General features: G+C 37.1%; 1 protein-coding gene across 3 annotated transcripts in view; it reads right to left on the minus strand.

Moving 5' to 3' along the window:
* Positions 1-203: 203 nt before the first annotated feature.
* The window catches only part of MTPAP (mitochondrial poly(A) polymerase), a 58,078-nt gene continuing 32,523 nt past the window's right edge, over positions 204-25,758 (minus strand). For all 3 annotated transcript variants that reach the window (XM_073229014.1, XM_037027057.1, XM_017652265.3), the window contains 4 exons: positions 25,124-25,350; positions 2,716-2,808; positions 2,557-2,630; positions 204-926 (listed from right to left, as the gene is read on the minus strand). In XM_073229014.1, coding sequence (XP_073085115.1) covers positions 564-926; positions 2,557-2,630; positions 2,716-2,808; positions 25,124-25,350 — 757 coding nt within the window. In that variant the 3' untranslated portion in view covers positions 204-563. The remainder of the gene's footprint in view (positions 927-2,556; positions 2,631-2,715; positions 2,809-25,123; positions 25,351-25,758) is intronic.

The following is a 25,758-nucleotide window of genomic DNA, read 5'->3' on the forward strand; positions in this document are numbered from 1 at the left end:
AAAAAATAGAAAAACTAAATAATACTTTAAAACAAAATGTACCTATATATACACATGGCTTAGAATACTTAGAATGTAGTGGCTGAGGTATCTGCATTCATATCTTTTAAAAACATGAAGATTTTTGGAAATCAGTACCAACTTGTTTTAATTTATATGTAAGAGTACTCTGCCTGAAGAATACAAAAACACAGACTGAAGAGTACTACAAAATCTGAAGCTTTATTTCTATTCAGTGACTACATATGTACATATTCAGAAGTCCTTTTAAATCATTTTCACTCAGGAACTGACATGCAATCAACAACGGTTTGATTCTAAAGCTGATTTTTACTCCTCTCTTGGTACAGTTTATCTAAAATACATTCCAATCTTCCATCTGTTCCTGTGGCCGACGTTTTAATGTAGTGCCAGGAGGAACGCCATAACTGCAGAGCTGGTAAAGGCGCCCAGTGAGAAGATAATGAAGACCGAGATCTGTGAAGTTTCACACTGGTCGTTCCAGGTGGTCCAAAGATCATTTATATAGGATAAAACCCGTTCTTAAAGCAAATTAGTAGCCATTATGGCTGAGTAGTAACTGTTCCTTTCCCATTGGTGTTTGCGGAATTTTCTGTACTGCCTTCTTTTAAAGATTCCAACAAGCTTTTAATTCTTTCACTTGCAGGCTTCTTCCTTTTCATCTTGGCAAAAGATGTATTACCTGCTACAGAAGGCAACAACAGGGCTGCCAGCCCCCAGGGCTGATTCCTTGATGGAGAAGGGCCATCTTGATCTTCCTGATGTAAAATCCAGGCACTTTCTCTGGCCAGATCTACAAATTTTTGCAGCTGGCTTTGACTTACGTTTTTGCTGATGTTGAGAGAAGTTTCAAAAGGATTCTGAATGTGCAGTGGGGAAGATTCAGGTTTGTTTTGTTCCTTTCCCTATAGATTATTACAAGGAAGAAAAAAACATAAATATATGAAGGGCTCAGGTATAAAAACAGTTGGTTTAATAATGTCAAAAACATGTAAGATATTAACATTAACTTTACAGAGTAAAGAATTTCTTTTACAAGGGGATCAGATATATATGCATATTGTTCATTTGTATGCAAGTGTGCATATACTTGGTTCTTTTCCCTTGTAGTTGTATGAATATTCTGTAGAGACAAATAAATTACATTTATGAGCTATGGATGATGATGCTCAGATGAGAGGTGTCTGGACTAAATCAACTAATAAAAGTATTTTTAAAATAATGAAACTTTTACCTAACAGGATGGAGCTAGGAAGGGGAAAAAAAATGAAAGAGAAAACCATCAGAAAATAAGATGAAAAATACATTTCTTTTTAAGACTTACTAAATATATACAGTGGGAATAGAAGCACCCAAAGTTAGAATCCTTAAGTTAGATGTAGTAAGTAATGTTTTCAAGAATAAGATCAGTAAGGAAGAGAAGAGACAAAGGATTACTCAGTATTCATTTCAAAACTTTAAATTAAAAGCTCCCTATTACATTTCTAAAGATCCACTTAAGTAAGACTTTGCCAGGTAAGACAACAAAAATCTCATAGAAATAAACAGCTCAAGCTATGACTCATATGAACAGCAATGATCCATTAGCCTACATAACCTTTTCCTTTTTCAAACGATATCACAAATATTACTTAAATATTACAAGACAAGACAAATGGCCAAGATTCTCCATATGAGCAGCACCTGTTTATTCCCTAACTTCTCTCATGCCACTGTCCGGCAAGGGTCATGCCTGTCCATCATCCCTGAGCCATAGGGGAACAAGTTCAAAGAGGATAAACAACTCCACATGTTCAGTCATCTTTCATTAATATGAAATGTAATTCTTTATTAGACTGCATTCCAGAGCTCTGTGTCCCTTCCTTCTCCCTTCCCTATACTGTTTTGTTTTAAACAAAATCTCCCTGAGTAAGATGTTAGAGAAGAATGAACAAGAAGAGGTGAAGAAACAAAAAAAAGATATGAGTATGTGTTTTATGAAGCCAATTTTATAAGGGTTGTCACCAAGTATCTAAATGCTAAACAGAATAAACCCAGACAGCTATCTCAAGTATATCCACTTATAAACAAAATTAGAGTTATGCTCTAATTTTTTTTTAGAGAGGTATCTACCTTTCCAGCTACTCAGAAGAATCAAAATCATAAATTCACTTGCCTAAATTAAATCCTAGAGCTCAAATGGAGGGAATCACTAAAACCTGTCTCTGGAACCATGTATCTGATTTCTTCCATAGGAACACAAAGCAGTTTAAAAAGAACTGCAGGTGAACTTCTGCTTTCCAGAAAACTTTTCAGGATTCATTTCACATTTTGAAGGATACAGTATTAGATACTGAAAGAGTTGGCTTTTCCTCTTCCATAACTAGTAACTAATCTTAGTGAAGTTCTATAGCTCCTCCAGGCATCAATGTCCTTATTAGTATGTATTACTGCAGAGTTTAAATGCAATAACATTTGTTATATTGCTTTGAAAATTAATTAAATATTAGTATGGTAGAGGACCAGATAATCACCAAATATTAAAACATTATTTACCTGTCGAATATTTATGGAATTTTTATTGAAAGTGAAATTTCCAAAATATTCAAAAAATTCTTTCAGGAGTAATTCTGCAAGAAAACAAAACAAGGAAAATAAGTAAAAAGCCTGATTCAATCCAAAAAGAAACAAAAAAAGAAGAAAGAAAATACTTACCTAGTGTTTCTGTGTTTTCTGAAGGTTTAATTCTATTCAAGTCATGAATAAAAGTACAGTTGTGACCTTCTATGATACATTTATCTTCTGCATCTTACATAAACAGAAATGGAAAATATTTCACATTATATTTCAAAGATATTCCCTACTTCAGTAAAGGAAACTATAATTAAAGTTTAATGTGTCCTCTTACTGTATTATTATATATGTGGTTATTAGGATTTAAAACTCCATTAAAAAAGATTTGAGATAAATTATAGCATAGTGAAATAAGCATTACATTTACTGTGCAATACCAGAATTGTCTATCAACAACCCAATGATTCCTAATCTATCTTTTGAGGTAGTTTTCTAATTATAAATGAAAATGTAGATAGTTCCCAACTTTCACCAATTCAAATTGCAGCAATAATTTTATGAATAATATTTAATTTGGAACTCCACTTCCACTCTTACCATCCTTTTATGCACATACTTTCAATAATTCTTCCATGACACAAACTGAATGCTCTAAGAGTTTTGAAAAACTTCAAGTAATTTCTAAAATGGAGTACTCTATACTGACTGGAATTCCGAACAGATTTAACAGCACACTGCACTTGAAACATTTACCTTTTCTAACAGTATTTGTATCTTTAGAAGTAATTTCACTAATTATTGATAAATACACAGCCATATGAAATTCTTGCCCATTCTAAACTACCTCTACCGTACAAGACGCAGGCAAAGTTTCAGTCTTCAAAAATCTAGTCAAGGGCCACTTCACCTGAAAGCATTTCATGACTCCAAGCTAGGGCTCTGTCCTTTTTGTTCCATGCTCCATTAGTACTCACCTGACTGCATTTTGATCATATGCATGCTATTTCCATACCCCAGTCTGGGACTACAAAGGTCACTGTCCTACACATTACTGCCCCTTCCCCTGGTCTAGCCCACAGTAGCTGTGACTAGCTAAAAGTAGGCATATAACCAACAACCCGAATAATCACTGATATTTGATTTTCAATGCCTACAATCCCCAGCAGGAGGATTAAATATAGAAATTAGAAAGACCTAAGTAAGTTTCCTTCAAACTTCTGTCCACCATCTTTTTAAAAATTTTGGGGATTTTTTATTAAAATCTGTGTTACTGATACAATTTCTCAAAAATTATTCTAGATTCTAAAATTAATTTTAATATTAAGTTTTATGTGCTCTACTATAGAATTTATAGTACTGTGATAACTTATGTACAGTAAGTTCCACTTAGACCTATTTTTTAATGGGACATGGGCACATGCTTAACATTTTAAAATATCAAGTTTATATTTTTTCTGACACAGTGCCAGTCACATATATTCATGCTCTTTTTAGCTGCTGTGTGCTGTGTCTTTTTTCAGAAACATATTTCCAATTAAAGTATTACTACCATGAAAAAAAAAAAACATTAGTTCTAAGAATGCACAGTGAAGGAACACTGCAACTCTATGTCTTATTATTCACTGAAAAGGTTTTGTACAAAAAGTATTGAAACTTGAAGGGAAATAAGATCCTCTGACGCAAAACAGACCTTTGTTTTTTCAAAATCCCTAAGGCATTGAAACCTAACAAGCAGTTCAGTTGTCAAGTCTTTCTCCTCCTCGTCTCTCACCCCATTTTCTCCTATAATATCTGCAGGAAACACCTACGCAATCCACTTTAACAGCCACTACCAACATGGGGTTATTAAGATTAAAAACTCAGGAGGGATTAAAGATGGCGGGTGTGAGAGGAGAGACAGAGGCTTCCTCCTGAAACTGGATACAATTAGAAAATTTAATTGAGGCAACTAATCCTGGGAGAGCAACAGGAAAGAGGGCGGCGCCAGACTGCACACACCTGGAGAAAAGAGCAGACCTCAGGGAACGGGTAACGTACCGGAGCTGCGGCTCCACGGGACCCGAGCCCCTCCCCCACCACAGCTCACCTGCAAAAGGAAGAGAAATGGGGCAGGGAGGGAGTGGAAGACTTGGGACTGCTCAACACCTAGCCCTGGAGATCTGCTCTGGGAGCACAAACCTACATTTCATGGTGCTTTCATGAGACTTCCAAGACTATCCGGTTGGAAAGTTAATACAGGCAGAGTTCCTGGGGAGATTGGGTTTCCGGCCGCTTGTGGAAAGCAGGGATTCATATCTGGCTGCTCTGGGACAAAAACATACCTGTGTGATGGTCCACTGGCTCAGGCAGTGGAGACAGGCACAGCAGCCGGGAGGTGGGGAACAGCTCTTTCCTCCCCCCAGGCACCAGTACTGCTCCCCTGCAACCCCCGGCATTGCTTCAGGGGCTCAGCACTCCAGAATAGAGCTTCTGGACACTAGAGGGCGCCATATACAAACATGAAACACCAAAAGAACCTTGTCCAGAGTAAAATTGGAAATTACATTCCAAATCAACTCCCAAGTAAGCTTTAAATGACATGGACCTTGTGACTTTTCCTGAAAGGGAGTTCAAAATAAAAATCATCAACATTCTAATGGAGGTACGGAAAGACATCCAAGAACTCAGGAATGAATTCAGGTCGGAGATCCAATCGTTGAAGAGCACGATGGAGGGTATTAAAAGCAGGTTGGATATGGTGGAGGAGGCAATAAATGAAATAGAAACTAGAGAAGAGGAATACAAAGAAGTTGAGGCACAGAGAGAAAAAAGGATCTCTAAGAATGAAAGAATATTGAGAGAACTGTGTGACCAATCCAAGCGGAACAATATTCGCATTATAGGGATACCAGAAGAAGATGAGAAAGAGAAAGGGATAGAAAGTATCTTTGAGGAGGTAGTTGCTGAAAACTTCTCCAATCTGGGGAAGGAAATAGTCTCTCAGGCCATGGAGATCCACAGATCTCCCAACACAAGGGACCCAAGGAAGACAACACCAAGACACATAGTAATTAAAATGGGAAAGATCAAGGATAAGGACAGACTGCTAAAAGCAGCCAGAGAGAGAAATAAGATCACATACAAAGGAAAGCCCATCAGGCTAACATCAGACTTCTCAGCAGAAACCTTACAGGCCAGAAGGGAGTGGCATGATGTATTTAATGCCATGAAGCAGAACAGCCTGGAACCAAGATTACTTTATCTGGCAAAATTATCACTTAAATTTGAAGGAGGGATTAAACAATTTCCAGATAAGCAAAAGCTGAGAATTTACCTCCCACAAACCATCTCTACAGTCTATTTTGGAGGGACTGCTATAGATGGAAGTGTTCCTAAGGTTGAATAGCTGTCACCAGAGGTAATAACCACAGTAAAGAAAGTAGAACAGCTAATTATGAAGCAAATGCAAAATTAAATTAACTATCCTCAAAGTCAATCAAGGGATAGACAAAAAGTACAGAATTTGATACCTAATATATAAACAATGATGGAGGAAGAAAAAGGAGGAGAAATAGAAAAGAACCTTTAGATTGTGTTTGTAACAGCATACTAAGTGAGTTAAGTTAGACTCTTAGATAGTAAGGAAGTAACCTGGAACCTTTGGTAACCACGAATCTAAAGCCTGCTTGCAATGGCAGTACGTATATGCCTATTGATAATCACCCTAAATGTAAATGGACTGAATGCACCAATCAAAAGACACAGAGTCACTGAATGGATAAAAAAACAAGACCCATCTATATGCTGCTTACAAGAGACTCACCTTAAACTCAAGGACATGCTCAGATTAAAAGTCAAGGGATGGAAAAAGATATTTCATGCAAACAATAGGGAGAAAAAAGCAGGTGTTGCAGTACTAGTAGCAGACAAAATAGACTTCAAAACAAAGAAAGTAACAAGAGATAAAGAAGGACATTAAATGCTGATAAAGGGGTCAGTCCAACAAGAGGATATAACCATTATAAATATGTATGCACCCAATACAGGAGCACCAGCATATGTGAAACAAATAACTAACAGAACTAAAGGAGGAAATAGAATGCAATGCATTCATTTTAGGAGACTTCAACACACCATTCACTCCAAAGGACAGATCCACCAGACAGAAAATAAGTAAGGACACAGAGGCACTGAACAAAACACTAGAACAGATGGACCTAAGAGACATCTATAGAACTCTACACTCAAAAGCAACAGGATACACATTCTTCTCAAGTTCACATGGAACATTCTCCAGAATAGACCACATACTAGGCCACAAAAAGAGCCTCAGTAAATTCAAAAACACTGAAATTCTACCAACCAACTTTTCAGACCACAAAGGTATAAAACTAGAAATAAATTGTACAAAGAAAGCAAAAAGGCTCACAAACACATGGAGGCTTAACAACACGCTCCTAAATAATCAATGGATCAATGAATAATTAAAATGGAGATCCAGCAATATAAGGAAATAAATGACAACGACAACACAAAGCCCCAACTTCTGTGGGATGCACTGAAAGCAGTCTTAAAAGGAAAGTATATAGCAATCCAGGCATATTTAAAGAAAGAAAAACAAAGCCAAATAAATAGTTAACGTCACAATTATCAAAATTAGAAAAAGAAGAACAAATGAGGTCTAACGTCAGCAAGAAGGAAAGACATAATAAAGATTAGAGAAGAAATAAATATAATTGAGAAGAATAAAACAATAGAAAAAAAATCAATGAAACCAAGAGCTGGTTCTTTGAGAAAATAAAGAAAATAGATAAGCCTCTAGCCAGACTTATTAAGAGGAAAAGAGAGTCAACACACACCAACAGAATCAGAAATGAGAAAGGAAACATCACGACAGATGCAACAGAAATACAAAGAATTATTAGAGACTACTATGAAAACCTATATGCTAACAAGCTGGAAAACCTAGAAGAAATGGACAACTTCCTAGAAAAATACAACCTTCCAAGACTGACCAAGGAAGAAACAGAAAATCTAAACAAACCAATTACAAATAAATAAATTGAAGCGGTAATCAAAAAACTACCCAAGAACAAAACCCCCAGGCCAGATGGATTTACTCCCATTCTCCTTAAAGTTTTCCAAAAAATAGAAAAGGAGGGAATACTCCCAAACTCATTCTATGAAGCCAACATCACACTAATACCGAAGCAGGCAAAGACCCCACCAAAAAAGGAAACTACAGACCAATATCCCTGATGAATGTAGATGCAAAAATATTCAACATAATATTAGCAAACCGAATTCAAAAATACATCAAAAGGATCATACACCATGATGAAGTGGGATTCATCCCAGGGATGCAAGGATGGTACAACATTCGAAAATCCATCAAGATCATCCATCATATCAACAAAAAGAAGGACAAAAACCACATGATCACCTCCACAGATGCTGAAAAAGCATTTGACAAAATTCAACATCCATTCATGATAAAAACTCTCAACAAAATGGGTATAGAGGACAGGTACCTCAACATAATAAAGGCCATATATGATAAACCCACAGCCAACATCATACTGAACAGTGAAAAGCTGAAAGCTTTTCTTCTGAGATCGGGAACCAGACAGGGATGCCCACTCTCCCCACTGTTATTCAACATCATACTGGAGGTCTTAGCCACGGCAATTAGACAAAACAAAGAAATACAAGGAATCCAGATTCATAAAAAAGTCAAACTGTCACTATTTGCAGATGACATGATATTGTACATAAAAAATCCTAAGGACTCTACTCCAAAACTACTAGAACTGATATCGGAATACAGCAGTATTGCAGGATACAAAATTAACACACAGAAATCTATGGCTTTCCTATACACTAACAATGAACTAATAGAAAGAGAAATCAGGAAAACAATTCCATTCACAATTGCATCAAAAAGAATAAAATACCTAGGAATAAACCTTACCAAGGAAGTGAAAGACCTATACTCTGAAAACTATAAGACACTTTTTTATTATTTTTTTTTGAGAGGGCATCTCTCATATTTATTGATCAAATGGTTGTTAACAACAATAAAATTCTGTATAGGGGGGTCAATGCTCAATGCACAATCATTAATCCATCTCAAGCCTAATTCTCGTCAGTCTCCAATCTTCTGAAGCATAACGAACAAGTTCTTACATGGTGAACGAATTCTTACATAGTGAATAAGTTCTTACATGGTGAACAGTACAAGGGCATTCATCACAGAAACTTTCAGTTTTGATCCCGCATTATGAACTATAAACAATCAGGTCAAATATGAATATTCGTTTGATTTTTATACTTGATTTATATGTGGATCCCACATTTCTCCCTTATAAGACACTCTTAAGAGAAATTAAAGAGGACAGTAACAAATGGAAACTCATCCCATGCTCGTGGCTAGAAAGAATTAATATCATCAAAATGGCCATCCTGCCCAAAGCAATATACAGATTTGATGCAATCCCTATAAAATTACCAACAACATTCTTCAACAAACTAGAACAAATAGTTCAAAAATTCATATGGAAACTCCAAAGACCCCAAATAGCCAAAGCAATCCTGAGAAGGAAGAATAAAGTTGGGGGATCTCGCTCCTCAACTTCAAGCTCTACTACAAAGCCACAGTAATCAAGACCCCAGATATTAACCCAAACATATATGGTCAATTAATATATGATAAAGGAGCCATGGACATACAATGGGGAAATGACAGTCTCTTCAACAGATGTTGCTGGCAAAACTGGACAGCTACATGTAAGAGAATGAAACTGGATCACTGTCTAACCCCATACATGAAAGTAAATTCAAAATGTATCAGAGACCTGAATGTAAGTCGTGAAACCATAAAACTCTTAGGAAAAAACATACGCAAAAATCTCTTGGACATAAACATGAGCAACTTCTTCATGAACATATCTCCCTGGGCAAGGGAAACAAAAGCAAAAATGAACAAGTGGGACTATATCAAGCTGAAAAGCTTCTGTACAGCAAAGGACACCATCAATAGAACCAAAAGGTACCCTACAGTATGGGCGAATATATTCATAAACGATAGATCCGATGAAGGGTTGACATCCAAAATATATAAAGAGCTCACACACCTCAACAAACAAAAAGCAAATAATCCAATTAAAAAATGGGCAGAAGAGCTGAACAAACAGTTCTCCAAAGAAGAAATTCAGATGGCCAACAGACACATGGAAAAGATGCTCCACATCGTTTGTCATCAGAGAAATGCAAATTAAAACCAAAATGAGATATCACCTCACACCAGTAAGGATTGCCACCATCCAAAAGAGAAACAACAACAAATGTTGGTGAGTTTGCAGAGAAAGGGGAACCCTCCTACACTACTGGTGGGAATGCAAATTAGTTCATCATTGTGGAAAGCAGTATGGAGGTTCCTCAAAAAGCTCAAAATAGAAATACCATTTGACCCAGGAATTCCACTTCTAGGCATTTATCCTAAGAATGCAGCACTTCGGTTTGAAAAAGACAGGTGCACCCTTATGTTTATCGCAGCACTATTTACAATAGCCAAGAAATGGAAGCAACCTAAGTGTCCATCAGTGGATGAATGGATCAAGAAGATGTGGTACATATACACAATGGAATATTACTCAGCCATAAGAAGAAAACAAATCCTACCATTGCAACAACATGGATGGAGCTAGTGGGTATTATGCTCAGTGAAATAAGCCAGACAGAGAAAGACAAGTACCAAATGATTTCACTCATATGTGGAGTATAAGAACAAAGAAAAACTGAAGGAACAAAACAGCAGAAGAATCACGGAACCCAAGGATGGACAACGGTTACCAAAGGGAAAAGGACTGGGGAGGAGGGGTGGGAAGGAAGGGATAAGGGCAGGGAAAAAGAAAAGGGGCCATACAATTAACATGTATAATGTGGAGGGGACATAAGGAGGGATGTGCAACACAGAGAAGTAAAGTAATGAGTCTACAGCATCTTACTATGCTGATGGATAGTGACTGTAATGGGGTTTGTGGTGGGGGGGACTTGGTGAAGGGGGGAGTCTAGTAACCATAATGTTCTTCATGTAATTGTAGATTAATGATAATAAAGTGAATTTAAAAAAAAAGAAAAAAAATTCAGTTCCTCAGTCACACTAATCAGATTTCAAGTACCTACCAGCCAGAAGTGACAGCGCTACACAGAACATTCCCTCCATCACAGGAGGTTCTACTGGACAGCCACCTGGGAAAAATGACTCTCAACCTGTAATTGTTAGTTTAATCCTGTGCCACTGACTTTCTTCTTAAAAGTATTGACTGAAACATCAGCAAACATTCATATAATACAAATCTCTCTTGTGAGGAAAATAGCCATGTAAAATGCCTTACTTAACTCATAATAGAAACTTGATCATACTTTACTTCACCTTAAAAGTGAATTTTAAAACTGTATGAAAAGTTAAGTTCATGTATTTACTAAATTTGATTTCCTTGCTTCCTTTGGAAGCCTTCATAGCCTCATAGATTGGTCCAGCAATTACTGTTTTCAGCACAATGTATGTAACAGATGAAAGTCACTGAGTAATGTTTTCACAGGTCTATCCTTGATAAGGTTACCCACATTTTCAAAGGAACTAATAATACTGTACTAGACTAACTCATAATTTGTCACAAAGATCACTATTGGCAATAGTTGATATTAGCAAACTACTCGGGCTACAGTATAATCATATCTACAGGTTATAGAGTCATTTAGGTTTCTGGGCAAAAGAACAGATCAACACTGTCACAGCCACATGCATTCCTAACAAGCAACTTGAAGTTGATGGGTATAACAAGGGCAAAATAAGAGGCATCAAGTTCATATGAAGGCCTATTATTTTTCTCTTTGATAACAAATCCTTTAAAATGTTCTACCTTTTTTAAGATGAGTTTATTAGAATGAAACTTGAAGAGCTACAAATAATGTAACTAACTACACTCAGCTGCTTATTTGAGTACTAACAGACCCAAACCTTCCAGTAGGTTTAATTAAATAAGAGAAGCTAATAGCCAACTCTGCTCTACCAATTAATGCAGGTTGACTGAATACTATGCAGACTAGGGGTGCCTTGCACACTTAGACACACCACCATTTTCCTTCCTTCTAATCTACTGAGCCATAAGGATTTTTGAAAATGCACATCCAAGAAGCTGCTTCACAAATACTTGGGTCCCACCCTGTGAAAAGCCTAAGTGTCACAGTTATATTCATCCTTCAGAGTAGCTTTATTTCCTGGTAGCTCACTGAATTCATATGTGACTCACACTTAGATTCTATTCTTGACACATGTACATCTTACAGACTATTAACTATTGATACCTATGCTAATCAATGGACGAAGGAAGCCCTACCTGCTCCTCCCACCATGCCATATGCTCCACTACCACTCAGGCTCTTGGGAAGCAGACTATATATATACTGGTGAAGAACGCATGCTACGGGGCAGAGATGGTCAAGAGGGTGAAATGGACACAAGCATTCACTTCACCCCCCTACCAAAACACCACTGAAATGACACTAAATGATATAAAAGCTTAAGATGGAGAACAGAAGAAATAAAAGCAACCAAAAAATTTTTAACTGAACAACAGATAGATAATTAGCAAAGACTCAGGAGATCTGAAAACACTGAACCCTAAACCAGCAGCAAAAAAAGCCAAGAAGAAAAGAGGAATACAAGGCAGGGCTCTGGATGGCTCAGGAACTAGAAGCACCAGATCTGAGCGGAAGCACCAAGGTGGGAACTTGGTAGTTAAACAAGCAAGTCTTTCCCCAGATCTCTTCTTTCCTAACAGAAAACTTTCATTTTACACTGGAGAAGGCAAAAGAAAGGATCTCTAGACTGGGATATAAGAGTCGCAGCTGAGGGTGGGAAATCTGCTCTAAAAACAGTAAGAAGTGGACACAAGCATAATAAACGCCGGAGTTACAGCATGCTGGTAAATAGGCCTCTCCTTTGAGACTCAGTCATCTCTGGGGAATCTGACCAGCTCAACAGGAATGATCCAGACATAAGGACAGCTAACGTTCCCCACGATGAAACAATCCAGCCAAATTACGCCAAAATGAAGCTCACAGTCAACAAGCCCACCCAAGGGCAGACATTCAGATTAGCCTTTTAGTTTTTAATTCAAACATGAACAGAAAAATAAAGATTATCAGATACCTGAGAGAAGGTCTCTAACATTAGACTAAACTTATGAATAAAATGAAAAATACGAAATAAAACGAAAAACTGGAGGAAACACAGGCTAGGTTAAGAAGAATGAGCTAATGGGATATTTGATGATCCTTAGCATTTTTACAAAAGATTTATTTAGACAACTAGAAGCAACTTCAAGATTCAATTAATTTTAAGTACATAAAAAACTAAGCAAAAAGAAAATAATATTAAAAATTGCAAGAAATTTAATGTTTGTTTACTCCATGGGTTGGATATGAACAGCATCCACATAGCCATAATAGTGTAAGAATGCACAGCAAAATTATGCTGCAGCTATAGTCACAATACAAGGGATGGAAGAAAGGTGTGTGGGATAGAGGCTACAGGAGGAAGAGTTCATTCCTTCTCTTCTGTTAAGGGAAATCACAGACAGTGCCTGAAACTAAAAATCAAGAAACACAGTGATCACTTATCAATATATACAAATATGGAATCATTATGCTATTCAATTGAAATTTACATGATGTTGTATGTCAATTACACTCAATAAAATAAAATTAAAATCAAGAAACAGAAACTAAAACATTTTAGAAATATGATTTAAAATATCAAAAAGGTCACCTGTGAATTAAAAGTGGTTGCCAACAGGGAAAGGCAAAAGAAGTGGAAGGCACAGGCTCAGAGGGTGACTTATTGTTACTAAGTTTATCGAGTATTTTGCTCTTCAACTATGTGCATATGTAATTTGATAGAACTGAACTTTAAAAATCACAATTTTTATCAGGCACCCTTAAGAAAGTGAAAAAGGGAGATCACTAATCATCAGGGAAATGCAAATTAAAACCACAACGAGACATCACATCACACCAGTAAGGAAAAGGCCAGCATTGAAAAGACTAAGAAGAACAAATGCTGGTGAGGATGCGGAGGAAGGAGAACCCTCCTACACTGCTGGTGGGAATGTAAGCTAGTTCACCCACTGTGGAGAGCAATATGGAGGTTCCTCAAAAAACTAAAAACAGAAATACCATTTGACCTGGGAATCCCACTCCTTGGAATTTACCCAAAGAATACAACTTCTCAGATTCAAAAAGACATATGTATCTCTATGTTTATTGCAGCACTATTTACAATACCTAACATATGGAAGCAACCTAAGTGTCCATCAGTAGATGAATGAATAAAGAAATGGTACATATACACAATGGAATACTATTCAGCCTTAAGAAAGAAACAGATCCTACCACTTGCAACAACATGGTTGGAACTAGAGGATATTATGCTCAGTGAAATAAGTCAGGCAGAGAAAGACAAGTGCCAAATCATTTCCTCATTTGTGGAGTGTAACAATGAAGCAAAACTGAAGGAAGAAAATAGCAGCAGACTCTCAGACTCCAAGACGGGACTAGTTGTTACCAAAGGGGAGGGGTGGGGGAGGGCAGGTGGGTAGGGAGGGAGAAGGGAATTGAGGGGCATTATGTTTAGTACACATGGTATGGGGGGTCACGGGGAAAACAGTGTAGCGCAGAGAAGGCAAACAGTGAATCTGTGGCATCTTACTACTCTGATGGACAGTAACTGCACTGGGGTATGGGTGGGGACTTGATAATACAGGTTAATATAGTAACCACATTGTTTTTTCATGTGAAACCTGCATAAGAGTGTATATCAATAATACCTTAATAAAAAATTTAACAAAAAAAATGAAAAAGGAAGCACAGTGTGCATCTACTTAAGCTGTAAAGATGTACATATATAATCATACATAATGTGACAAGGGACTCATACAGAATATATAAAGAATTACTACAAATGAATATGGAAAAGACAGATAATCCAGTAGGAAAGTAGGAAAGACTGACAGAAATTTCACAAGAGATACTAAAATGGCTAATAAGTATATGAAAAGGTGGTCAACTTCACTAATCATTGGGGAAGGAAAACCCAAAACACCCCATGATATGCCACTACACATGCATTTAGATTTGCTCTCATGAGAAAAGATAGTACCACATGTCAGCAAAGACAGAGAGCAATTAGGACTTGTATATAATGCCTGTGGGAGTTTACACGTTGGAAGATGCAATGTCTATAAAGGCTGAAAAACCCAAACCCTACATTATACTTGACAGAAATAAATACCAATGTTCATCGAAAGAAATGTGCTAGAATCATCATACTAGCAACTGGTTATAATAGTCACAAACTACATTTTACATAAATATCTCTCAAAAATAGAATTAAAAAAAATCTTTGGTATATTCATATAACAGAACCATGTAGCAATGAAAACAAACAGTCCACAAATACTCTAATAATACAAATGAATTTCCTAAACATAATGTTGAAAGGAAAAAAGCCAGACACAAAACAGTATACACTATATATCTTTTACCTAAGAGACATACAGGTAAAATTAATCTCTGGTGTTACAAGAGTATCTCTGGAGTACTCTGTGACCGGAAGGGTACAGCTGGCACCCTTCAATCTGGGTGGTGCTTTTGTGGGTGTGTTCAGTCTGTGCATATACATATATGTGCACTTCCATGTGTATTATATTTCGGTTACCTTAGGAAATTTAGATAACCTCTCAAAGTCTCAATTTCATCTCCTATAAAATGAAAATAGCAGTTCTGTCTCTTCAGATTTACTGGAAGAACTGAATTGAGATGTAGCATAAGATTTGTAGCCAAGTGCCTGGCACATAATTAGCACTCAATGAATTGCCAGTGGGTCACAGTGAGCTACTAATTAAAGCTCTCTTCCATGCTGGAGTCTCTGCATAAGTGCTAATATGTTCCCTAGTCATTTCTTCCTCTAACCTCTACTTTGTCATAGGGAAGTAAAGGGATTCTGAAAAAACCCTCATCAACCGTTTGTAAGAAAAAGTGCTATATAAACGCACTGAGCAAAGAAGTAAATACAATAAAGGTAGCATAGCCAAAAAAGGAGAGAACACACAAGAAAGTAAGAGATATGTAAGGGATAGTAGTGACAATTACCAGAAAACACACAGAAACAGAAATTCAAGAACGAAAGTTGCCACTGTTCAGTACAAATAGACTTCAGTTTCAAAATGGTCATCCAATCATCTGACATCTATTTACTGAACTTGGCCTATGGACCCAGTACTATGCCAGAATGGAAGTTGCAGAGACTGATAATCAAAGACAGCCTGCCCTAGAAAAGCTTGACCCAGGCAGGTAGATAAAAGAACTACAGCAATCCAAGGTCTGTTACAATGCAGTGTGTGTGCCAGCTGCTTGGAAGTCAACAGAGCACCAACTTCCTGGGAAGAAGGCAGCAGGATAGCAAGGCAAGACCTAACAAACGAGCCTGTGGACTGTTTGCTGTCTCTCTTCCCTGCCTTAGTCTTATTCTCTATGTAAACAGAGAAGACAGGAAGAAGCCATTTCAGGTGTGAAGAAGTACCAAATATCTGAGGGACAGCAAGGAGTTTGCTGAAGCTCCTCATTTGCACACAGGAGTGAATGCAAGAAGAGTGGAGGAAAAAGATCAGAGGCCCTAAACACAACACTACAAAGTTTGGATTTAGCCTAGGTTCCAAACCTGGGTGACAAAGTTCTAGAAGTGCTAGGAGGTGTCCTGAAATTCATGCTGCTTTTTATTAACAAACAAAATAGTACTTTTCTTTCTAAAAATATACAAGCTGATAGCCTCTATATGCATATGTCTTTTTGAATCTGAGAAGTTATATTCATAGTCAGAAGAAATAAAATCTCTACAAGATGAAGTCACTTAGCTACTGAACATGGAGTAGATAAGACTGCTGGGGCTGTTTCACAGCTTAACAGTGTTTTTACTCTTAGCCACATATTGCTGCATATACATCAACATGGGACCACTTGTGAAAACATGAAATATAAAAAAACATCACTTTTCAAAAATACAAAAATTAGGAAAAAAATATTTTGATAAATTCTCCTCAAAATAATCTATACGCATTCATCTATGAAAAATTCTTACATAGCAAATCTGAGATATCACTAGAACATCAAAAACCAAAGATTAAAAAGCAGCAACAATTGTATCAAATTTGCTTTGTGTTTATTGGCAATTCATACCTATGCCATGTTATGTGCAGAGAAGCAACTGCAAAAACAGCTTGAAAATCTCTTTTTACCGTGTCTAAAAAATAACAGTGGCAATGTTAAACAAGCAAATTTAATATTTTTTTTTTACTTACTTACATTTATTTATTTATTTATTTATTTATTTATTTATTTATTTGTGTATGTATGTATGTATTCATTCATTCATTTATTTATTTTTAGGTATTATTGATATACACTCTTATGAAGGTTTCACATGAAAAAACAATGTGGTTACTACATTTACCCATATTATCAAGTCCCCACCCATACCGCAATGCATTCACTGTCCATCAGTGCAGCAAGCTGCCACAGATTCACTATGTCCCTTCTCTGTGCTACACTGTTTTCCCCGTGACCCCCCACACATGTGTCCTAAACATAATACCCTTCAATCCCCATCTCCCTCCCTCCCCACCCTTCCTCCCAAACCTCTCCCCTTTGGTAACAACTAGTCCCGTCTGTCTTAGAGTCTGTGAGTCTGCTGCTATTTTCTTCCCTCAGTTTTGCTTCATTGTTATACTCCACAAATGAGAGATATCATTTGGCACTTGTCTTTCTCTGCCTGGCTTATTTCACTGAGCATAATACCCTCCAGTTCCATCCATGTTGTTGCAAATGACAAGATGTTTCTTTCTTATGGCTGAATAGTATTCCATTGTGTATATGTACCACATCTTCTTGATCCATTCATCCACTGATGGACACTTAGGTTGCTTCCATATCTTGGCTATTGTAAAAAGTGCTGCGATGAACATAGGGGTGCATCTATCTTTTTGAATCTGAGAGGTTGTATTCTTTGGGTATATTCCAAGAAGTGGGGTTCCCAGGTCAAATGGTATTTCTATTTTTAGTTTTTTGAGGAACCTCCATATTGCTTTCCACAATGGTTGAACTAGCTTACATTCCCAGTAGTGTAGGAGGGTTCCCCTTTTTTTGCATCTTCGCCAGTATTTGTTGTTCTTAGTCTTTTCAATGCTGGCCATCCTTACTGGTGTGAGGTGATAACTCATTGTGGTTTTAATTTGCATTTCCCTGATGATTAGTGATGTGGAGCATCTTTTCATGTGTCTGTTGGCCATCTGAATTTCTTCTTTGGAGAATTGTCTCTTCATATCCTCTGACCATTTTTTAATTGGGTTATTTGCTTTTTGGGTGTTGAGGCGTGTGAGTTCTTTATATATTTTGGAAGTTAACTCCTTGTCAGATATGTCATTTACAAATATATTCTCCCATACTGTAGGATGCCTTTTTGTTCTGTTGATGGTGTCCTTTGCTGTACAGAAACTTTTTAGTTTGATGTAGTCCCATGTGTTCATTTTTGCTGTTGTTTCCTTTGCCTGAGGAGATGCGTTCAGGAAGACATTGCTCATGCTTATATTCAGATTTTTGCCTATATTTTCTTTTAAGAGTTTTATGGTTTCATGACTCACATTCAGGTCTTTAATACATTTCGAGTTTACTTTTGTATATGAGGTTAAACAATAATCGTTTCATTCTCTTGCATGAAGTTGTCCAGTTTTGCCAATACCAGCTGTTGAAGAGGCTGTCATTTCCCGATTGTATGCCCATGCCTCCTTTATCGTATATTAATTGACCATATGTGGTTGCGATTATATCAGGGCTCTCTAGTCTGTTTCATTGGTCTATGTGTCTGTTCTTGTGCCCGTACCAAATTGTCTTAATTACTGTGGTTTGTAGTAGAGCTTGAAGTTGGGCAGCATAATATCCCCAGCTTTATTCTTCCTTCTCAGGACTGCTTTCGCTATTCGGGGCCTTTTGTGTTTCCATATGAATTTTATAATGATTTGCTTTAGTTCATTAGGGAATGCTGTTGGTATTTTGATAGGAATTGCACTGAATATGTAGATTGCTTTAGGCAGGATAGCCATACTGACAATATTAATTCTTCCTATCCATGAGCATGGGATGTGTTTCCATTTATTCATATCTTCTTTAATTTCTCTCATGAGTGTCTTGTAGTTTTCAGAGAATAGTCTTTCACTTCCTTGGTTAGGTTTATTACTAGGTATTTTATTTTTTAATGCAACTGTGAATGGAATTGTTTTCCTGATTTCTCTTTCTGCTAGCTCATTGTTAGAATATAGGAATGCCACAGATTTCTGTGTATTAATTTTGCATCTTACAACTTTGCTGAATGCAGATATTAGATCTAGTAGTTTTTGAGTGGATTCCTTAGGGTTTTTATGTACAATATCATGTCATCTGCAAACAGGAACAGTTTAACTTCTTCCTTGCCAATCTGGAGGCCTTTTATTTCTTTGTGTTGTCTGATTGCTGTGGCTAGGACCTCCAGTACTATGTTAAATAGAAGTCAGGAGAGTGGGCATCCTTGTCTTGTTCCCGATCTTAAAGGAAAAGCTTTCAGCTTCTCACTGTGAAGTATAATGCTGGTTGTGGGTTTGCATATATAGCCTTTATAATGTTGAGGTACTTGCCATCTATACCCATTTTGTTGAGAGTTTTTATCATGAATGGATGTTGAATTTTATCAAATGCTTTTTCAGCATCTATGGAGATCATGTGGTTTTTGTCCTTCTTTTTGCTGATGTGGTGGATGATGTTGATGGATTTTCAAATGTTGTACCATCTTTGCATCCCTGGAATAAACCCTACTTGGTCATGATGGTATCTTTTTGATGTATTTTTAAATTCGGTTTGCTAACATTTTGTTGAGTATTTTTGCATCTATGTTCATCAGGGATATTGGTCTGTAATTTTCTTTTTTTGTGGTGTCTTTGACTGGTTTTGGTATTAGGGTGCTGCTGACCTCATAGAATGAGTTTGTAAGTATTCCCTCCTCTTATATTTTTGGAAAACTTTAAGTAGAATGGGTATTAAGGCTTCACTAAATGTTTGATAAAATTCAGCAGTGAAGCCATCTGGTTTAGGTATTTTGTTCTTAGGTAGTTTTTTGATTACCAGTTCAATTTCATTCCTGGTAATCAGTCTATTCAGATTTTCTATTTCATCCTTGGTCAGCCTTGGAAGGTTGTATTTTTGTAGAAAGTTGTTCATATCTTCTAGGTTATCCAGTTTGTTAGCATATAATTTTTCATAGTATTCCCTAATAATTCTTTGTATTTCTGTGGTGTCCGTAGTGATTTTTCCTTTCTCATTTCTGATTCTGTTTATTTGTGTAGACTGTTTTTTTCTTGAGAAGTCTGGATAAGGGTTTATCTATTTTTTTCACTTTCTTGAAGAACTAGCTTTTGCTTTCATTGATTCTATTGTTTTATTCTTCTCAATTTTATTTATTTCTGCTCTATTCTTTATTATGTCCCTCCTTCTACTGACTTTGGGCCTCATTTGTTCTTTTTCTAGTTTCATTGTCAGTTTAGACTGTTCATATGGGACTGTTCCTTTCCTGTGGTAGGCCTGTATTACAATACTTTCCTCTTAGCACGGCCTTCGCTGCATCCCACAGATTTTGAAGTGTTGAATTACTGTTGTCATTTGTCTCCATATATTGCTTGATCTCTGTTTTTATTTGGTCATTGATCCATTGGTTATTAGGAGCATGTTGTGAAGCCTCCATGTGTTTGTGTGATTTTTCATTTTCTTTGTGTAATTTATTTCTAGTTTCATACCTTTGTGGTCTGAGAAACTGGTTGGTATAATTTCAATTTCAATCTTTTTAAATTTACTGAGGCTCTTTTTGTGGCCTAGTATATGGTGTATTTTTGAAAGTGTTGCATGCACACTTGAGAAGAATGTGTATTCTGCTGCTTTTGGGTGTAGAGTTCTGTAGATGTCTGTTAGGCCCATCTGTTTGTTCTAATGTGTTGTTCAGTGCCTCTGTCACCTCATGTATTTTCTGTCTGGTTGATCTGTCCTTCATAGTGAGTGGAGTGTTGAAGTCTCCTAGAATGAATACACTGCATTCTATTTCCCCATTTAATTCTGTCAGTATTTGTTTCACATATGTAGGTGCTCCTGTGTTGGGTGCATAGATATTTATAATAATGATATCTTCTCGTTGGATGGACCCCTGTATCATTATGTAATCTGTGTATTTGTCTCTTGCGACTTTCTTTGTTTCAAAGTCTATTTTGTCTGATACAATTACTGCAACTCCTGCTTTTTTCTCCCTATTATTGCATGAAATATCTTTTTCCATCCCTTCACTTTTAGTCTGTTTATGTCTTTGGGTTTAAAGTGAGTCTCTTGTAGGCAGCATATAGATGGATCTTGTTTATTTATCCATTCAGTGTCTCTGTGTCTTTTGATTCATGCATCCAGTCCATTTATATTTAGGGTGATTATCAATACATATGTACTTATTGCCATGCAGACTTTAGATTCATGGTTACCAAAGCATCAAGGTTAATTTCTTTACTGTCTAAGAGTCTAACTTAACTCACTTTATATATTATTACAAACACAATCTGAAGGTTCTTTTTTCTCCTCCTTTTTCTTCCTCCTCCATTCTATATATCTTATGTATCATATTCTGTACTCTTTGCCTATCCCTTGATTGACTTTGGGGATAATTGATTTAATTTTGCATTTGTTTGGTAATTAACTGTTCTACTTTCTTTACTGTGGTTTTATTACCTCTGGTGACAGCTATTGAACCTTAGGAATACTTCCATCTATAGCAGTCCCTCCAGAATAGACTGCAGAGATGGTTTGTGGGAGGTAAATTCTCTCAGCTTTTGCTTATCTGGAAATTGTTTAATCCCTCCTTCAAATTTAAATGATAATCTTGCTGGATAAAGTATTTCTGGTTCGAGGCCCTTCTGTTTCATTGCATTAAATATATCATGCCACTCCCTCTGGCCTGTAAGGTTTCTGCTGAGAAGTCTGATGATAGCCTGATGGGCTTTCCTTTGGTATGTGACCTTATTTTTCTCCCTGGTTGCTTTTAATAGTCTGTCCTTATCCTTGATCTTTGCCATTTTAATTACTATGTGTCTTGGTGTTGTATTCCTTGGGTGCCTTGTGTTGGCAGATCTGTGTACCTCCATGGCCTGAGAGACTATTTCCTTTGCCAGATTGGGGAAGTTTTCGGCATTTACCTCCTCAAAGACACTTTTATCCATTTCTCTCTCTTCTTCTTCTTCTGGTATCCCTATGATGCAAATATTGTTCCATTTGGATTGGTTACACAGTTCTCTCAATATTCTTTCATTCTTAGAGATCATTTTTTCTCTCTATCCCTCAGCTTCTTTGTATTCCTTTTCTCTGATTTCTATTTTATTTATCGTCTCCTCCACCATACCTAATCTGCTTTTAATACCCTCCATTGTGCTCTGCAATGACTGGATCTCTGTTCAGAATTCATTCCTGAGTTACTGAATATTTTTCTGTACCTCCATGAACATGTTAATTATTTTTATTTTGAAATCCCTTTCAGGAAAATTCATGAGGTCAATTTCATTTGAATCTTTCTCAGGTGTTGTATTCATAATTTTACTTTAAACTAGGTTCTTTGGCATTTCATATTTGTATATGGTACCCTTTAGTGACCAGAAGCTCTACTCTCTGGAGCTGCTCAGCCCCTGAAGGAAAGTTGGGGGTCACAGGAGAGTGGTTTTGGAGCCTGGGGGGAGGAAAGAGTTTTTTGCTGCTTCCCAGCTGCTATGCCTGTCTCCATTGCCAAAACCAGTGCGCTGAGCACACACGTATAAGCCCCTATGCTTTGCGTTTTAGTTGCTATAGACAGGGCTTCCCTCTGGCTGGCCTAACACCTGGGTAGTGTTTGCTAGTATGTGAGCAGGTGGGTCTGGCCGGGGGAAAGGCACAGTAGGCTGCGTATCACGGAGGGAGTCCTTCGAGCTGTGTAGCCAGCCAGGGAGCTGGAGCACCTGCAGATCAAGAAAGTTCCCAACCTGTTGGTCAGAGTGCACCCAGACAATTTTGTCTACCTGTCCTTTCTCGTGAGCAGTAAGTTCTGTGCAATCCTTGCCCCTTTAGCAGCCCTCTTGCTGTTATAAAGTCTCTCAGGCTGCCTGCTTTTCTTTTGTCCCACAGCAGGCGGATATGGATCCCTGATTTCCAGAAGTGGCTGAAATCTCAGTCTCTCCAGGTATTCTGTCTGTCTTAGCTTTCCAACCCCCTAATCACGACAGTACCATGAAAGTACCATGAAATGTAGGTTTGTGCTCCCAAAGCAGATCTCTGGAGTTAGGTATTCAGCAGTCACAGACCTCTACTCCCTCCCTGCTCCATTTCTCTTCCGCCCGCCCGTGAGCTGGTGTTGGGGAAGGGTTTGGGTCCCACCAAGCCATGGCTTTGGTACGTTACCCTGTTCCATGTGGTTTATTCTTTTCTCCAGGTGTATGCAGTTTGGCGCAGCCCTCTTTCCTGTTGCTCTTTCAGGATTAGTCTTATTAATTATATTTTCATGTTATATTCGGTTTTAGGGGAACTCTGTCTCACCTCTCATGCCGCCATGTTTAATCCTCTGCCCAATTTAGTATTTTTAAGTAAAAATTAAGTGACTCCAAAACTAGTTTTTTCTGTTTTCAAATTTTAAGATATAAATATTAAAAAAAGATTTGAAGTAAAAACTTTACATCCAATTAAAATTTGTCCATAAATCATATTCTTCTTCTAAAATAATTACAAGAAATTCATAAAAAGATGCTAGTAAAATACTAACGGATTCCAAGAAAGAGAATAATATAACCAGACATGCATCTTTGAAAATCCCTGTTAGTTAAGACTGGATTGGTGGGAAGCAAATGGAGGTAAGGAGTGAGGCAGGATACACTTTGCTAGCCGAGACACCATAGTTGCATGGACTCTGCAGGAGTGGTGGTCCCTGTGACTGTCAGAGTGCGACCATGGTGTTAGAAGCAGTCTGCCCCTAGGGTAAACTCGTACTAGTTCTTCCTCCTTTTTACAGCTTCTACTCTTAGCTCCTGAACTCTAAAAGTTCCATGCTTTTCCCCCAAATTGGCTTCTATGAGAGTACAATTAAGCATCAGTACACACAGCAGGGTGGAACAGAAGTGCCATTACAGGTTGCTTATTGGTAAGAATCTACGTATGTACGTATGCCTTATCTTGTGTGAGTTACCTGAGAACATCACCACTGCACCAGAACATAACACATGGCAAGTATTAAGTAACCAATAAATAATTAGCAAATGAGTGACACCAAACGAGATGAGCACAGGTATGGATGTTGCTTTGTTTCAACCTCAAAAGTAAGGTACACGACCATCACCCTATATCCTTTAAAACTTCCTGCTTTCCATTCATCTAACATACTGAGCTTTTGTAAAGCTCAATTTGAAGCTATACCAAAACACAGTGTTCATAGGAAGAGATTACTTTTAATTTGAATTAGGGAAGGTAGCACAGGAGTGGGATTTTAGAGATGAGAAGGCACATTCTAGGCAGAAAGCAAATAGCATGGGCAAAGGAGCTGAGATGAAACATGACGAGAGTAATCGCTGTATTGGCTGGAATGTGGGAACATGAAGAGGAATAGTGGTTGAAGTGGCCCTCTGAAACACCAAGCTAAGCAAACCATTTGAGGTTTATTCTATAGAGAATAAAATCTCTTTAAATATTATTTTAAAGAGTGAAGAGTTAGGGATGTACTTTAAAAGAATTATCTGGCAGCAATGTATAGGATGGGTAGAAAATAGAATGTATATGCATTTTTAGGGTATCCCTTATTATCTTTTATTAGAACTGTATTATTTTAGTAACTCCTCCAGCAGTCTACCAAAATGTCATTTATTTACAATATAAATTAAAATATACACAAATTTTAAAATAATTTACCTAACATTGCTTATAAACATTTAACAAAAGCACACACTTAGGATCTTCAGACCATCATAAAACAGTTTTTATTAGCACCTCTATTAGAAATCTGGAAATACAAATTTGGAAAGCCAACTCGAAAACTGAACCAATCAAAGGCTGTACCTGGGATATATCTTTTTTTTCAAGGTCATTCCAGGCTTGGCCAAATAAGGGAGAGGCTCCAACTGTCATGACAGTTATAAACAACCTAGCCAACTGACACAAGGATGACAGTCTCAAAAGATTCTGAAGGCCCCAGCTTCACAAATCATCTGCTCTCATGACCTCTAGTGGACATTAAAAAAATACAAAGCACTTAAATTTTAGACCCACAAAGCTTTTTAAAATACAGAAGACATATCTGACTATTAAACAAATACACATGGCTTTTATAACACATGGCAATTATGTTCATTCAAAACATCATAAAGAGAAAATAGGCTGCTTCTAGGCTTACCTGCTAGGGTTTTTAGGTAGTCTAGGGTTGGAAGTATAGGGGGTGATCTCGTCTGAAGAAAAAAGATGACCATCATTGTAAGGGAGAAATTTGTAATCCAAGCACCAGGAATACTACTCGTTAATGAATGTATTCGAGCCCAACATCGGACACTGAACACCAAGGCTCTCACTCGTGAGTCCAGGGCACCATAGATATAAAGGAGTTCAGAACTTTTCAAAGCAATCCTTCGAAAAAGAAGAATAAAAAATAACTTCAAAACCCCAAATTATGACCCTAGGATAAAATTAAACACATACATGGAAACATATCTAAATATCTTAATATATCTAAATGTATTCAGAACACCATAATCAGATAATCAAAAGCATTAATTATTTGCAATATGAAATTTAATGAGAATAGCTGAATATCAAATTCATTATCTTTAAATGTCCTTTTAAATGTTGGTAGTCACAATGTAGTTCTTAAACTTAGAATTTTTAAATCAACATTCCTTAACATGGCTTAAATAAAAGTGAAACACACTTAAATAAAAGTAAGTAAGTGCTCTTTTGGTAACTGTCAATAAAGTTTACAATGCATTTGTAAATGAAAGGTTTTACACCTCAGTTTCACACCTTAGTTATCTAGTC

This window comes from Manis javanica, chromosome 2 (genome assembly GCF_040802235.1).
Source record: "Manis javanica isolate MJ-LG chromosome 2, MJ_LKY, whole genome shotgun sequence".
In the NCBI taxonomy this organism is placed as follows: Eukaryota; Metazoa; Chordata; class Mammalia; order Pholidota; family Manidae; genus Manis; species Manis javanica.